This window comes from Delphinus delphis, chromosome 7 (assembly GCF_949987515.2).
Source record: "Delphinus delphis chromosome 7, mDelDel1.2, whole genome shotgun sequence".
Classification (NCBI taxonomy): Eukaryota; Metazoa; Chordata; class Mammalia; order Artiodactyla; family Delphinidae; genus Delphinus; species Delphinus delphis.
In genome coordinates, this window is record NC_082689.1 from 2,827,409 (window position 1) to 2,844,205 (window position 16,797).

Here is a 16,797-nt window from a genome sequence, read left to right on the forward strand (position 1 = left end):
AAAGCCCTCGTTAGTCACCCCTGAAGGTGCCAGGAGACAAACGCACTATTAAGAAAACTGATCAATGAAGGGGAAGCACGAAGCTGGGCCTCGGAGCGGCGAATTCCTGCCGAGGGGAAGCCTCACAGTGTGGAGACTGCCCACCAAAACGTGCTGGAGGGGCGAGGGGGCGGGACGAGAATGGTCACCGTCCCCACAACCCTCATGAAACAACAGACTGAGACCAACCAACAGGCACAGAGACGGGCAGGTGTGATGAAGAACCAACACCACTTGTCAAGTGTTCTTGACCAAGTCTCTAGAACCAATTTACAGGAACCGAAGAACATGGAAGAAACCCACAACACTGGGGTGTGACAAGCAACACCCAACGGTGAGGAACTCTGCTGGACAACCGACCAGCCTCTTCAACAAATAAACTACAAGGGGGATGGGGTGGCAGGGGACCTACAGGCTAAGAGCGGCTTCAGAGTTAGATCCACCAGCTGCAAACACAGGGACCCTATCTGGATTCTGACTCATACAAACTAGAAAAAAAACACACAAAACCACTGGGGAAAAAAACAGGCATTTGATGATATTAAGGAAGGACTGCTTTTTTTATATATAGTAATGGAGTGACGGTTATGCCTTTTAAAAAAGAACATGTTTATGGCAAAAATGATGCTCTCCAGGACTCGAAAGCAGTTGGTGGAGACTGAGGTCAGACCAGATGACCGCTCACCACACAAGCTGCACGACCGTCAGGGGCTCACGAGACTATTCTCTCTGCTTCTATAAATGTTTGAAATCAAAGAAGACATTGTGCTTGGGAAGAAAACAATATGACAGAACTGTCGACCTGGGAAGGACTTCAGGGGTCATCCAATCCCACAGTCTAACCGTGCAGAAAAGAAGTGATGTCATCCCCACAACTGCCTACGGCTGCCCCCTGGGGTCCTGGCCACCCCCCGCCCCCCAGCAGCTTCCATCGCCTCCCAGAATAACACACACACGGAGGAGGCATCCGTGCCCACGGCATCCCATCTACTGCTACTCAGACGCCTGACCAAACCCTGGCAGACAAAGCTCATTTCACCAGATCCTTTCACAACACACGGAGCAGACACACGTGTGCACACACAACCCCACGACTCACCGTGCTTCTCATCTTCTAATTCCACCGCCTGTACCTGAGCAGGAAAGGAAGGAGAAGAAGAAGAGATTCAGATTTGTTGGAATCTCAAACTCATGCTTGCATGCCTCTCAGCAGAGGTGACAGAATCAAAGATGGCAGAGAACCAACTGAAACGCGGGCGGAAAATTCCGTCTACACAAATGTCTAAGTTGGAGAATTAATTCCAGTGCTGTCTGAGTGTGATTATTAAACATACACTGTGGCTGACCAACCATTTCAAGCTCTGACGTCTCAGAGAGCTGGGGGGCGGCCTCCACCACAAACTGGTCGGCGTCCTCACTGTCAGAATTCTGTGACTCTATGATCACATTTGAGACGGTTTTACCACTTCCTGTCCTAAATGCAAAGAAATCAGATTAAATTAGAAACATTCTCTAGGTCACACGTCCTCATCAATCCCAGCGCCTGGAACTGTGTCTGAGGTTCCCTGAGAGGAGGCCGGAGCTGAGACGCAGTCTGCGAACATGCAGTCTGGGGAAAGCCACCAGGCCCCGCCCCACTGTGCCACCCCGCCCCGCGCCGTGCCCTCCTCCCAGCCGGGCTCGCTGCGGGACCAGCCCTGGGCCTGCAGCCCCTCTCCAGGAGAGGCCCGATCTCCCAAGTCGCAAATCTCAGGGCAGGGGTGGCACTCACTGGTGGCCCTGCTGGCCAGTGCCACCCCAGACCCCGCTCCTTGGTCTCTCGCAGGAACACAGCAGCCTCCTCGAGGCCCCTCATTTGGCTGCTGGGTGCTGTCCCTGACCTACGGCCCCGCCCAGCACCCTCACTTACACACTGCCTCTCCCCGAGGGCCTGCCATCATTCTGGACCAGTCCAATGTCCACGGGCTCCTGACCTGGTCTCCCTGGTAACCGCCTCCATCCAAGGGCTCTCTCCTGCCTCCAGTGGCCACCGCCGGAACTGCCCCGCCTACTGTCACCCGGCGGCAGACCACCACCAGCTGCCTGCTGCTTAGGCACTGACTTCTGCTGCGCCTGCACTTGGACCACAGCCCCCAGACCCCAACACTCCATGGCTCCCCACCAGCCCCTCCTGCCCTCATTTCTTCCCTACCAACCTGACACAGTTACGCTTCAACAAATACCCTTCAGCCCCTGCCACTCTCTCTCCAGCGCATGTACACACGCGTGCACACACACCCTTCAGTGGGATGGGAGGTCCAGAAGCAGTCCCTGCACTTGGGTGTGAGCTCTCAACACAACACCTGCTTCCCACTAACACCTTCGGCTCCAGCCGCCCGTCCTTGCCCCACCAGGACCGACCCTGTCTCGTCCTTGGTCTTCCACGCCCTCTGTACACCCCGTCCGGCCTGCATCCCACCACCTCCAGCTCCCGAAACCCTCCCCCACATCCTTCCCCTCAGCAAACCCTCCCCATCCTCACCCTCGTCCCCGAATGCTGCCGCCACGTGCCTGCCCCACGAGGCCTTCCTCCTTCTGGCCTCCGACCGCCAGGTCCTGAGGAGGGTCGAGGTTTTCCTTGGGCTTATGGAGGCTTCCAGATCTTTCTCCCTAAAATCTCCCAACTCTGAATCTCACGTTGTCAGAGATTCCCCGAGAATCAGAGTCTCGCCCTGAACCCCATTATGAGTGCCGCCACCTGCCAATCCCAGGCCTCACCCCGCATTCCAGGCTCCTGGCTTCACTCTTGAGGATTTCAAGGGCTGAGAAATCACTCCCAGAGTGATGCCTTGTCACTGCCACTGACAGCAAATGCTTAACCGCGGATCCAAGCACCCACTCTGTGGCCTCCCCCACCCATCTTCCCAGCTCCGGCTGGAGAACAAAGTCCACGCGGTGCTGAGCCATCGCTCCGCCCCACGTGCCCCAGGAGGCACGCCACAGACCTCTGGGGTGCGGCTGCCTGTCCTCCACAGGATGTTCAGCAGCATCCTTGGCTCCAAGCCCCACCTAGAGGCCAAGGGCCTCCCCTGCACCTCCTCCCCAACCACGGTGCTACAAAACGCCCCCAGACGTGGCCCCGGGCGGGGGCGGCCCCCGGGTAGGACCTCTGCCCTCGCCCGTTCACCAGCCCCTCTCGTGGAGGACACTATCCACCACCTCCTCTCTCCTCTGCGCCCTGCCCCTCCTCGCCCAGACTCGCTGTTGGCTCAGGAGAAAGATGAAGAGCCAGGGTCTCACCTCCTGGGATCTCACCTGCCCGCCAGCCCCCCGGCCTTCGCTGAGGCCATTCCCTCCACACGTCCTGGCCCACCCAGGGGCTCTGTTCCCACAGTCCCCTCTCCCCACCCCGCAACGCCGGCATCTCCAGTCTCCCCCTCTCCACTGGACCATCCCCCGCACCAGAAAAATGTGCTAGCCGGCTCATCTTAAAAACAGAGACCCCTAACTTCCCTTGACATTGTGCATCCCTCCGCTTCCCCCGGCAACCATACGTAAAATACGTCTACGCCGCCTCCAGGCCCCGCCTCCCGTTCCATCTGAAGCCCACTCCGACCAGCCTGTTTTCATCTTCCTAGTTTTTTGTTTTGATTTTCTGTACTGGATCCACAGGTAGATTTGTAAAATTTATAACAGCCCTGCCTGAGGCTTGTCTTTATACTGCTGATGACTTTCTGACCACCTTTTGTTTTTTAATTTTTGTGCAATTAAGCCTTTAAATTTTTTTATCCTATTTTTCCCCTAATTGTTTTTATGCTTAGAAAATCCTCTATGTAGAGATGGGGGCAATCCACTTTCCCTGTAACTGTAAAGACATAACTGTACGAGCACGAACACCTGTGTTTTCCCTCGCTTCTATCTGAAGTGTGTGGCACGCACGAGGTTTGAGGTGACGCTCTACCCCGGGTTCTCTTCTACTCAATAGCAGGTGCTCCCTGCGCCGTCTGCTGCCCGCTCCGCCCCCATCTCTCAGCACACGCACCATCCTCACCCATCCCTGTCCCACCAGCGCCAGGGAAGCCCTGCCCCTCGGTGCCAACGCGGATTCCAGGGCCTCACCTGTCCGTCGTCGGCACCTCCGCACTCTCCGGCCGCCTGACCCGGGGAGGCGCGGGCCGTGCGCTCCCGGGCCGAGGTATCCTCCTGAAAAGGGATACAAAACGCTTGCACGTTTCAAAGTGGACAGATGAAAACCCACATTAATGTTAATGCTAACTTCCAGGCCACCATCAATATGCCAGTTAGGACACAGCCTGCAGCATATTAAGAACGTTCCATTAGCCTGACAAGTCTAAAAGTATCCATCTTCTAATCTTACATTCTCGTTAATTTTAAGGTACAAAAAGTAGTAACCTAACTATCAGGAATCAAACCATGACATAATTTAGCCTAAAGTACGAATTTCCCTAAATCTCTAAAACATTCTACGTGAGCTAGTTACACCTCAGGTACAAGAAAATTAAACAGTTTTTGCTTTCTTTGTACACACACTTCCTCACAATTAAGCCCAAGCATTACATGAGCTGTGGAAGGTACGGAGAGGAGCAGGGCAGCTGCCCGGGTGGGAACCAGAGCACACGAACCTGACGGCGGCTGGGAGCTCGCCTGGCAGCTCGGAATTCTCCGGCACCTCACACTTCTCCTGGCCAGAAGGTCCAACGTCTCCTTCTGGACAGGCAGCAAGCCAACCAGCAGTTCACAAAGAAAGAAACAAACAACTAGTAAATATGTGAGGAGACAGCAATCAAACAACTGCAAATGTAAATGAGCTTTTTTTCATCTATCATTTTGATGGAGTTCAAACAGACACTTGATATCTAAATTTGGGGGGAGATTTGGGGAAACGGGCACACTCAAACCCTGGGAATACAAACTGGTTTAACTTCTCCAGAAACAGAATTCAAAAGGTAGGTCAATCAAGTCAGCAATTTAACTTAAAGGAAATACAAGCTAAGGAAAGAAGCGGACACGTGTAACCTCGTGTCAAGACGCTCATCCATCAGCAGTTACAACAGCGACAGACACGAGGAAGCTTCAGGGAACTGCGGTCTGCGAGACCCTCGTATAAAACAGTCGTCATGTTAATGTACGTATCATCAGTAGAGTAGGGTAACGTATCTGATCATTGCACACACAGGTGGGCTCTAGAAGGACACCCGTTCGAGTTACGAGCAGGGGCACTTGCTTTTCATTTTCTTCTCCATAGTTTTCTGCATTTTTACGGTTTTTCACTTTGGCTCTGTACCATATTGTTTTTATAATCTGAATAAAGTTTTGTTCATTTTGATAAATATTTAATCAGTAAATAATAAGCCCAAGCTATAATAGTAAGACAATTAAATTTACTCTTACTATTTAAAGTAAAAGGACTTTATACATTAGAAAATAGTAAAATCAGAACTTGATTATTGGAAATACAGTTTACACTCAGGAAGAAATTCTGAAATGTATTCTTTTGAAACATATTTTCATAAAATATGAAAATTAAATCTTAACTTGGTGTAGTTATGTTTCCTTAAGTTACTTTCACTAATACAATTTGTAAAACATAAACCTGAGAGTACATGTTAATAACTATACACACGTACACAATTTACACCAAACAGATTTACTTACGGCTATTCCTTACCTGCATCACTAGGAGAATCACCTGGGGAAAAAAAAAAAAAAGGTACATCAGAAAATCAACTTCTGTGTTAGGAAACCTCAGTATATTAAATGAGCAGAACAGGATTAGAGAGAAATACATAATTAATAATTTTGGATGTCTATTGGGGAAAAAAGAGGTCATTTCCTCATAGCCTTTTTTCTAGTTTCCTATTGCCACTGCTTTATCTTCAAAGAGAGAAAGACAAAGAACAAACAAAACTATGAATCAGAACATGTTATTACATGGAAACAGGAAGCAGCGATGAGAAGAAAGTGTATCCATCGAAGAGATGAATGAAAGAAACAGAAGAGGGAGAAGGTGACAGAGCCTCGAAGCCACGGATGGACCGACTCCATGTGTGCGGGACGAGCCAGGGGTGAACTGGCGAACACACCTTGGGGCATTTTCCAGGCTCTGGATGGAAGCAAACAAGAGCCCGTCTTACATAACTCAGCAGCGAGTGTTTCTCCATCGGCTCCTAAATTAGAAGAAAGTGTCTCTGCTCCACACAGGCCTGCCTTGGCACTCTTCCCCCAGGACCCTTCAAGTGCCACTTTATGGGGACAAATGTGACCGACGCGGCCACAGTCAACGAGTGAAGCCTTGCAGGGGTGGGTGGACCCAGGAAGGTCTCTGTGTTACACTCCTAAAATGCATGAACACGTGTGCAGAAGACCCAAAACTCCCTGGATTCAGGTGAGGGCCTGGACAGACACCCCCCGGGGATGGGCCCAGCTTACCCTCAGGACACACAGACGTGACAGACAAGCGCCCCTCGGACCCCGGAGCTGTGCACTGGCAGAGGGGACCTCGAGCGCTTTGGGTGGCCTGTGGACGCCGTGGTCAGAGCCACAGAAATGCTGCCCCAAAGAGGGCGGCTCTAGGGGTGCGGGGGCCCGCTTAGGGCATCGGGGGGACCCGGGAGCCCTCCAGGACTCCACTTGTGTGGAACACAGAGCCTCCCGGAGGTCCCGCCCCACAGAGGGACAAGGTGAGGACAGGCCTGGGGAGCGTGGCTCCAGGCAGAGCCTCTGGAAGACGGGGTGATGGGGGCTGCCCGGGAGGACACACAGCGGCCGCAGCCGCCCTCCTTGCTGCCCTGTCGCCTGCTGCGCGGGAAAGAGGCCAGCGTGAGAGCCGCTGGGCCTCCGGGGCCCCGACGCCACACCTCCAGACTCTCTCCAAAGCCCATGCCCTCGGTGTCGCTGGGGACAGGCCGTGGGTCCCGGAAAGGTGGCTGAGTCACGAGCTGATGCCCAGGTGGTGAGGGCACACGGCAGCCCCGCCCACAGATCGGCCTGGCCCCTGGGCGCCCCGTCCTCGCGGATGCCCAGGTCCTCTGCGGCTCCACCTCCTCCCCAGATCCTGGGGCCAAGGCGGCCCGGACGTGCAGGCGCTCTGTCCCCCTCGGATCCCTCGTCCCAGGAGAGCGCACCCTCACAGCCGGCCGCGCCCCCCTATGAGCTTGGGAGCCTGCCCTCAGGTGTCTGCGCGCCTCGAGACTCTGCCGCCCCCCCCTCCCCCGCCACTCCACAGCCCAGGCCGCTCTCGCCTCTGGACCACGCGCTGCTCTGCCCACGTGGAGGCCATCTGAGTAGGGCTTAGCCACTCATCGTAAAAATGCCATCGGCTTCCTGCTGCGAAGCTCCCTAACGTGGCCACTGGCCCCAGCTCTCACCCCTGGCCCTGCCCAAAGGCTCTCCCTGACCCTCCCCGAGAGAGTGCAGAGTCCCCCCCCCCCCCACTGCCCCCAGCACCCTCAGGGCACCTACTGGCTCTGCCCACTCGTGCACTCACTGCCTCAGGGCCTAGCACACAGTAGGCCTTCAACCAACATTTTCTACTGGAACAAACTGACAAATGTCGGCCCTCACCTGGCCGTGCCCCTGCCGCCCCGGTCCCAACACCCTGCACCAGGCCCGGCACTGGGGCATGTGCACCCCTCCGTGCTCGAAGGAGCTCCAGGGCCTTAAAAAGCAAATGCTGAACGTGGACTTTACCACGACTTTTTTTTTTAACTGCTGAGAAAAATTATGCCAAAAGCAGAACCCCACTGAGGTGGGACTTAAGACACTCAGAGAACGTCACAGACAGAAAAGTCACAGTCGTGACAGCGCTCTGAGCTGCTTAAGGTCCTCTTTGGACCTGAAACCTGGGGGATGCAGCTCGGCCTCTGGGACCCCCAGCAGCGACTGAGGCTTGTTCCTGTCGTCCCGACACCCCGGGCTTTCCCACAGTATCTCAGGAGGAACACGGGGGACACAGGACAGTCTGCTGCCATCAGGCAGTGACTAGAAGACGCTTTCTAGTTTCTGTAAAAAGGCAAAAGTGAGCCATTTGCCACGTTCGGTCCTGATGGTGCGAGAACGAGGGACTGGACTCTCTGGGGGTGTCAGAGACTCAGGGAACCTGTGGCTGCAGCCGTGGCCTCGGGCTGAGAGGCCTCCACACAAGCGCCACACCTGGGGCGCCGGGTCTCCCTCACGGGACAGGAGTGGTTGGCACGGGGCCCCTTTCTCACCTTTCTGCTTTACTGCTGGTTCTGGCTCAGCACTTCCTCGCGGCAGACTAGATGAATTAGCATCTGAAACACTAGCTGAGTTAGTATGAGCTTCCTTTGTTCCTGATGTAAGACAGTTAAATGGGTTATTAAGACGGAACTGGTCATCAGGCACCTTACTTATCTGTGCTTCCCCACCACAAGCTTCCCAAGGATGACCCAGGGCAGCTTCTAGAAAACGGCACCTAGAACACTCCTCCCAGGCCTGGCTCTGGGATCAGGAGAGCACGAAGGGACTCCCAGACGTGAGCAGACCCCGCCCACGTGGCCCAGGCAGAGGCCTGGGCTCCCACAGCCAAAGCACCCTGGCCCCCCATTTCCAGGACCACCCGACACTACCAGTCTCCCCTCATCTCCCCACGACAGCCAGGCCTGGGAGTCACAAGCTGCAAATAGGTTGCAACTTCAGGAAAGCAAGAGGAGAAGGAAAAATATTTCTGGCCTCATGCACAGCCCTAGACGTGTCAAAAGCTCCCAAACGCTTGCCTCCTGATTACGGACTCATATGCGAATGTTTATAAAAATAGAAAAAAACACCAAATACCTGAGAAATAAAACATTTTTTCCTAGTAAAAACAAAAGGATGGGTGCTGGGGGAACAGATTTTGAACTGTGGCAGGACCCAGGGAGGAAACCTGACCCGTTTACTAAAGGACCCTCCCACACACTCTCTGAAATGGATCCGGAGGCAAAAATAAAATTAGGAAAATGTTCCCTTTCCTGAAACACGATCTTATAATTTCTTAAAAGTACTCAAAGAAATAGTTTATGTCAGAATTAAACTGTCACTAACTATCAGAGAACTGCTTGATTTTATGTAGTGCAACTACATAAAATAGACAACATATAATTTTCTGAGGAAATTTTTTTTTTTGATCTGCAAAAACGATGCTGACTTAAACAGTCTGATTCATGTCTACAGTTAATTATTTATGATATCTCATAGGACCAACAAGAAATACCATTAAGTTTTAAAACAAACAAATCTAAAAATAAGTATAAGTTAGGCAGCTGTAGATTGTCAATTTTAGAAGAAAACACCCCAATAACTTTAAGTTGTCATATGTTGTTTGAAAGTATCAAATATTTTCTATATTGTACAAAACCACCAGCACAGTAAGTAAATTACAAATGCATTACTTCTGTCCATAGCTTGAGGAGACCAATGACACTCTGCACAATTTTATCTCCTCGAAGCTCTTTCTTTCTTTACTTTTTTGAGAGGCCTATGATGGTTGTTTTAACGTTTCTAGTGGTATTCTTAAGTAAGGTTTACTAAACCCCAAATTCACACAAACAGAAAGAACATAAAAACAGACTATCATTCACTAATAATACTACAATCGATTCTTAATCAGAGGGCAGGTTAACCAACTTGCCAAGCAACAGCTTTTAAAACAATAACGCACCCATAAGAAATTAAAATTACTACGAATTGGAAAAAAAAAACAGTCAGTGCATTAGCACAATCTGCTGAGTTAGCGGCCATTACTGAGCCCTGCAGGTAAGGACGTGGGCGGAGCACCGCGCCTTGAGGGGGTTCTCATCCCAATAAGATCACCCGCGCAAAGCTGGGGGCACCGGCTGGGGCCACGGAGCCTGCACCAGTCACTCTCCCTGAAACTCACCAAGCAGCGCAGAGCCCACAGCACTGCACAAGCAGCTTGCCGTTCTGCCAGGCCTCTGTGCAAAGTTCAGCTGCACGGAGGTGCTGACTACATCTGAGGGTAAATGCAAATAACCAGGGTTTAAAATGGGCGGATCTGCCGGGCCCAGTGACCAGCCTTAGCATCATATCATGGGATGCAGAGACACTAAGTGCATCCTGACAGGACACAAGGTAAAGGGCACAGCATCACCTACGTAGGGGTGAGGGAGAAGCAATCTCTTTAACCCAAATCTGATCAGGCCTTTAGATCTAACAGAAATACCGGGGGGCGGGGGGTGGCGCCATAAGTTAAATGACAGCACGGGAGCGATGAGACAAACACAGGGGAGGGAGCGCTGCACAGGGCACGCAGCCTCACCTCTCCACAAAGTCAATGCTCTGGAACGAAGGTGGGGGAAGGGGGGCAGAGGGAGCGCTGCACAGGGCAAGCAGCCTCACCTCTCCACAGTCAGTGCTCTGGAACGAAGGTGGGGGAAGGGGGGCTGTTCCACATTCAAGAGGTTAAAGACACAAAAAGAATAATAAAAAACATACAGTGTGTTCTGGATCCTGATTTTTTTAAAAATAACATTGTTGAGACAATAAGAATGCAGCCTGGGTTTTAGAGGCTCTTGGGGAATGACAAGTCTGTTGGGTGCAACAATAATTTTACGGCTATGTAGGAACATTTTTTTTTTTTTTGAGGTGCATGCTGAAGTATTTAAATGGAATTATTTAAAGTATTAAAATATTTTTTAAATACTCTGAAATATTTCATAAAACTACGTCACTATAGATGAAGCAAATGTGTCAGAATGTTAGGACTACTGAAACTACATGAGAGGTACATGGGTGCGAGTCATTCTACTCTTTCTATGTATTTTTCATAATGAAAATGTCTAAACAATAAAACAAAATGAAATGAGCGAACCCGAGCAAAATGAAGACATGGATGCCGTAAGGTTCCGGGAAAACATAAGACGACCAAACAGCTGTAGAAGGAGCGAGTCTCCTCAGACAGCCTGTGTGACAATGTGAGCAGGGGAGGAAGACGTTCATGTTTTGAGAAAGAAATGGATAAATTCCTTGTTGAATTCTTCAATCCACCGGCAAAGGCAAATGAGAACCACCAAGCCCAACCATTGTCCCGGGACACCCCAACAGTAACGCGGGCCGGCCAGGCCCTGGAGCAGTCGGCACGACCCGGCCAGGCGCTGGTCTGAAGCGCTGGCCAGGAGAGGAAGGGGGCTGGGAGGACACACCCAGTGGCCCGGATCTGGAAGCCATAATCAATCTGGGAACTTAAGGAACCCTAACGACTGCTGGCAAACCCTGAATTCCGGAAGCAAAATGACTGCCAGTGCAGGACGACACTTGTGATGCCAGGGACCCGGGGTGTGTGCAGTGACAGGACTCAAGGGAGGAAGGGTTTGCGGGGAGGGAGGCTCACTAGGGCCACCCAGGGACAGGGAGCGCACAGGACTCTGCTGGCGGCCACCAGGTGGCGCCAGGCTTCCTTCTAATCTCCACAAAGCGCTCAACTGAGAATCGCCTGCTGCAATGTTCTGTGCTTCTTAAACACTGAGCTTTCATTATTTTCACACATGCAGATAAAGATCTATACAGATCCATAAAGTCTAACATACGTCTAAAGAACTACCCCAATTTATTTTAAATCCAGCATACCGTCTCAGAACAGCGCTGACTCACCCTGACTTGGGGCTCTCGAGTAAACTTTATATATAAAGTGATGGGTACTAAAGCAATGGTGCACGACATGTCTGTGACAAGCCAGTCACTTCACGATCACCACCGCATTTACCCTCAAGGCAGGTCTTCTCACACCCGTGTACCCACGAGGAGGCACTGGCTCAGAGAGCACACCTGTGCAGCTCGTTCCAGGGCAGCAGGTACACAGGTTTGGGTTTGGATGCGAGGTGTGCCCACGTGGGCCGCCCAGGGCCTGCGCAGGGCAAGCCCTCACTCAAGCTTCGCCCCGCCCACTCCCCTCTCCTGCAGTACCAGGACTGCCCTGTGCTGCCCCCCACAGGACCCGCCTGTGGCTGAGAAAAGCTCCTGCAGAAATGAAATAAAACATCACAAGATGCAGCTGAATTGCAATGGGCGTGGCCACTGAGAAAAGCATTTTCATCCGTAAGAACTCATTCTGTCCCAATTTAGGTCGTTCGGTCCTCCCACACTGCTAGAGACGCAGATAAACCACACAGAGCTGACCTACTTGGAACAGAATAACCACAGACCATCACTGCTGAACCAGCGAAGGAGCAGACGGCTTGCAAACACACCCCTCTTAGAAAAGCAAAAGCTAGTAAAGGGAGAACGCAAGTGCAGAAAGATGGGCTCATTGTTATTCTAGCTACAGTTACAGAATGTTAAAAAACCAGGTAGATCCGAGGCAAGTTCAGCCTAGAAAAATCTTTATCTTTCCCCGGGGGCAAGATTTACACTATTTTCCCCCTCAAATGTCACTCAAGAATTGCCGTATTTCTGAAGAATTTAGTTAAACATCACAGAAGACTCCATACAGTTACAACCTTGGATCATCCCACCGAAATTCCATATCCGTACGTCTAATCAGCCGGTATCAGCAGGGTGAGGATGTGCACACACATCACACTGCCAGCCTCGAATGTAAAAGGTGTGCCACGGGGACACCTTCCCCGGGCGCTCCGAGCAAGCACTTGAAAATAGTTCTTGTGGAGCATTTTCTTAACAGAACACAGCAGAGCACGCCGCAGAACTGAAAGATAATTTCTCTAACTATCCACAACACTTTTTAAAATTCCAGGAGTAAGATGAAGAAAGCATTTTGACTTAGATGCAAAGATTTTACACATAATAAAGCATGTAAAGGTTAACTTAGAGCTAAGTTCATCTTCTTTATCATAAAACTTAGCAAATTAAAGCAAACAGACTATCAAGTCATTTCTGTTCTTCAGTACACTGTGGGAAAAAAGAAATCTGATGAACATTAAAGTGGTTAGAAAAATAAAGAATAATGATAACCCCACTGAGATGTAAATATTTCATACCAAAGTGGTGAGGAATTTAAACTAAGGAATATATTTTTCTTACCTATTTCTGAAGTTGTAGTTTCCTGATCTGGTTCATTATTTAATCCAGACACTATGGGGTCTAAAATTTTAGCTGAAATATCATCCTCCTTTCTTCCTGACATAAAACAGTGAACAACAGATTAAACTATTGCAAAGGTTTTCGCGTTTGGTTGCTTTGGTTGGGATTTACAAGGCTTTATGCCAAGGTCACCAACTAACTGTCCCATCAACTCAACGGTCAACCCTCAGCCTCCACGGGACCTGTCTCGGAAGCGCTGGATAAGCCCCTCCGCCTCCGGAAGCCCCTGGCTTTCAGGGCGCTGGCTCTCCAGCCCCCCCAACTTGCTGGCCTCTGTCTCCTCTGCCAGAGCCCTCTCCTCCTCTCCGACCCTCGAATCCTGGGCTCCACGCTCCCCGGAGGCCATTACTGCATGAAGGCCCGCGCGCTAATCTGGGAACCCCCAAGTTCTTCATTTTAACGTCAGCTTCTCCAGCTCTGCCCCTGAACCTCAGGCCCACACGCCCGCCCGCTGTCCCAACGCCTCCACCTGCTTGTTTCACAGGCATCTTGAACTTAACGCCTCTAGAACGGATCCGCCAACCAGCTTCTCCCAAAGCCTTCCCCGCTTCAATAAATGACACCACGGAGGTGCCGGACACCCCCAACCGATCCCACCTGTGATTCCTCTCTAACAGGCGCCGTGCAGTCCATCGGCACCACTGTCATCCCTTCCGTGAGAGCAGCCTACCCCGCCCCATCCCCACCCCCCATCTCCGCAGCAGTGACCTTGGGTCCCAGACGTCGCGGCCTCTCACCTGGACGCCACAGCACCACCTAACTGCTCTCCGGCCTTCATTCCCGCCCCTGCAGTTTTAAGGGGGGCGCCTCTCAAACCTAAGCCAGAGCCTGTCTCTGTCCTGCTGGGCACCCCCGGACTTCGCTCCCACCTACTCCACCATGCCCCCAGCCTGCCCACTCACGAGCCCCTTCTCCTGGCACCTGCCCTCTCTCTGCTCCAGCCTCACCACCTGGCTTCCAGTCACTCAAACAGGCAGGCCTGTCCCCAGCTCGGGGCCTCTGGCCATTCCTGGACACCCACAGGTCATGTGCTCTGTGACGCTAGTGGACTCTGTCCAGACACCCCCTCCTCAGTGGCCCTCCCTGCCTACGCACCCCCTCCACCTCTCTCGGCTTCACCTCCCTTCAAAAGACTCATGGTTAACTAACACGAATGTATACATCCTGAGTTCTCTTTACTATCTGTCTTCTCCTTCTAGATCATACTCTCCACGAGGGCAGGTACTCCACAGATATTTGCAGAATTAAGAAAGGAAGGCTCACATGGACGATTTCGGCCAGTGAGGGGGTCACGGACGGGAATCCATGCACGGCGGGGGCAGCCCCGTGGCTCAGACAAGGGGGCTCGCTGGTCCCCTGCCCCTGCTCCCCTTGGGGCCCCGAGAACAGTGCTCTAGCACCCGGGCCGCGTCTCTAGCACAGGGCGCATCTCCCCTGCACCACCCACGGGGCTCCATCTGTTCAACGATCAGACAGAAGCAAGGGATCAGGCGGCTAAAGGTTTCGAGTCACAAACCCTCGCTCGCAGCCTCCCTGGGGTTCGCTCAGTCTTACCGAGCTGTTTCCCGGCGTGTTCCTTCTTAGCTTTACTGCAGGAAGAGTTACGTTCTTTTTCAGGGGAGAGACTATTTTCACTGGTTCTAGAATCCCTTCTTCCTAACATGAAATTGCACAATGAAAATACGTATTAAACTTAATTTGCGATGCTGCATATTATCAAACAAATGAAATTAAAATGCACCCACTAACTCAAAGTTATTTGCTCTGCTAGTCTCCACTGGTTAAGAATAAGCAAAAATTATCATATTCTTACACAGAATGGTTTTTGGATCCTATAGGGATTCTAGTGTGGCCTTAAGATTCTAAGTATGTCTAACAAACGTGATGCCCTCCCTCTCTAGTAAAGGCAAGGCTTCGCTCCTCGGCGGGCACACAGAGGACCTGTGTCTCGCACACCTCCTGGGTGCTGGACCCTTCCCCTAATGCTACCCGCTAAAGCGAGGCAGCACGACAGGGCGCAGCGCCAGCTTTGCTGGGCAAGGACCCGGGGTGAGGTCAGTGCCCAACTAGCAGAGGCAGGGAAGAAAGAGTTCACCAATTTGTCAACAGCTCAGTAAACCTTAGTGTCTTAAAGCTGGCAACTCTCTGATAACCAAATCTCTCAAAGATCAAATACAAGGAACCCTACAGTTCAAGCTTACCGGTTAACTCAGATGCTAACATCCTGAGTTAGTAAAAAAGAAAAGCAGATGATACGACCATCAGCTTAGAAAATCAAAACATCAATGGAACAATTATGGGTTAAGATTCAATACAAGCTAGATTTAAGATACATTTACAAAAATCAATGAAGTTTCTATACTCCAACAACGATCACTAAAAATTAATGAGGGGAAGAAAGATACCATTTCCAAAAAAACTGAAAACAAAACAAACAATCGAGCAATCCCTGACTGACAGACACACCCAAGCACCCAACACACATCTCGGGAGAGGATGAGACCCCTGTCTAACTTGAAAGTAGAGGTATCCAATCTTCCCAGAATAACGAAAGCCTAAGTTTCACCCAAGTCCAATTACATCCTCATCCATTTGTTTTGTGGGATGTGGGATTCTTTGACTCATGAAGTGATTACAAAATACATCTGGAAGAATAGCAAATAAAAGGGCTTAAAACGTCTTTGAAAAGAAAAATGATAGGGAACTAGTAGTGAAACAGAAAACCGTAGAGAAAAAACAAAAACAGAAACACCAGACTCCAGACTCCAAAAGGCATGTGGGGAGATCACAGAGCAGGAGGGAAGGGAACAATTATTTAGTAAGTGACCCTGGAACACCTGATGAGTTATTATGAAAAAATAAATTCAGAGTCTCATTTTATACCATGAATTAAAATAAGAGATAACCAAAAAGATTAAATATTAAAACGTATGACAAAACACAAACCTTCATCTCTCAAATCTCTGGAAAAACTACAGAAAAAAGACTGGTAGCTTCCAGTGCATAAAAATTAAACACCTAGGCTTCCCTGGTGGCGCAGTGGTTGAGAGTCCGCCTGCCGATGCAGGGGACACGGGTTCGTGCCCCGGTCCAGGAGGATCCCACATGCCATGGAGAGGCTAGGCCCGTGAGCCATGGCCGCTGAGCCTGCGCATCAGGAGCCTGTGCTCCGCAATGGGAGAGGCCACAACAGTGAGAGGCCCGCATAACGCAAAAAAAAAAAAAAAAAAAAAAAAAAAAATTAAACACCTAGGCAAGTCAGTAACCAAACAAAATTAGAATTTAAAAAGTGGAAAAAAAATATAAGAAACAAATACTTATTTAAAAATCGGCAGGGGGGTGGTGGTGGGATGAATTGGGAGATTGGGATTGACATACATACCTAAAATAGATACCTGATAAGAACCTGCTGTTAGCACAGGGAACTCCACTTCCCTGTACAGTAGAAACCAACCCAACATTGTAAAACAACTATACCCCAATTAAAAAAAATAAAACAATAAATACTTTTAAAAAAATTGGCAGATGTCCTTAACATACAGGGAGCTCACACAAATTAAGAACACTCAGACTCTGAGTGTTTTCCATCTATCAAAATCAGCGAGCCTTTCAAACAAATCCCCAGAGAAGGTGTGGGGTAGAGGGTACGGACAGTGTCCACTGTAGCTAAAACCTTACAATGTCCATAATGGCCCTCTGTGCCAG

General features: G+C 50.7%; 1 protein-coding gene across 6 annotated transcripts in view; it reads right to left on the reverse strand.

Annotated features, from left to right (window-relative positions):
- Positions 1-16,797, reverse strand: part of TRAF3IP1 (TRAF3 interacting protein 1) — a 66,367-nt gene that overhangs the window by 38,350 nt on the left and 11,220 nt on the right. For 2 of the 6 annotated variants that reach the window (XM_060015824.1, XM_060015828.1), the window contains exons 8-15: positions 14,647-14,748; positions 13,033-13,128; positions 8,250-8,351; positions 5,708-5,728; positions 4,662-4,746; positions 4,138-4,221; positions 1,390-1,513; positions 1,139-1,172 (exon numbers count right to left, since the gene is read on the reverse strand). In XM_060015824.1, the coding sequence (XP_059871807.1) occupies positions 1,139-1,172; positions 1,390-1,513; positions 4,138-4,221; positions 4,662-4,746; positions 5,708-5,728; positions 8,250-8,351; positions 13,033-13,128; positions 14,647-14,748 (648 nt within the window). The remainder of the gene's footprint in view (positions 1-1,138; positions 1,173-1,389; positions 1,514-4,137; positions 4,222-4,661; positions 4,747-5,707; positions 5,729-8,249; positions 8,352-13,032; positions 13,129-14,646; positions 14,749-16,797) is intronic. The other 4 variants (XM_060015825.1, XM_060015826.1, XM_060015827.1 and 1 more) reach the window with 4 other exon arrangements.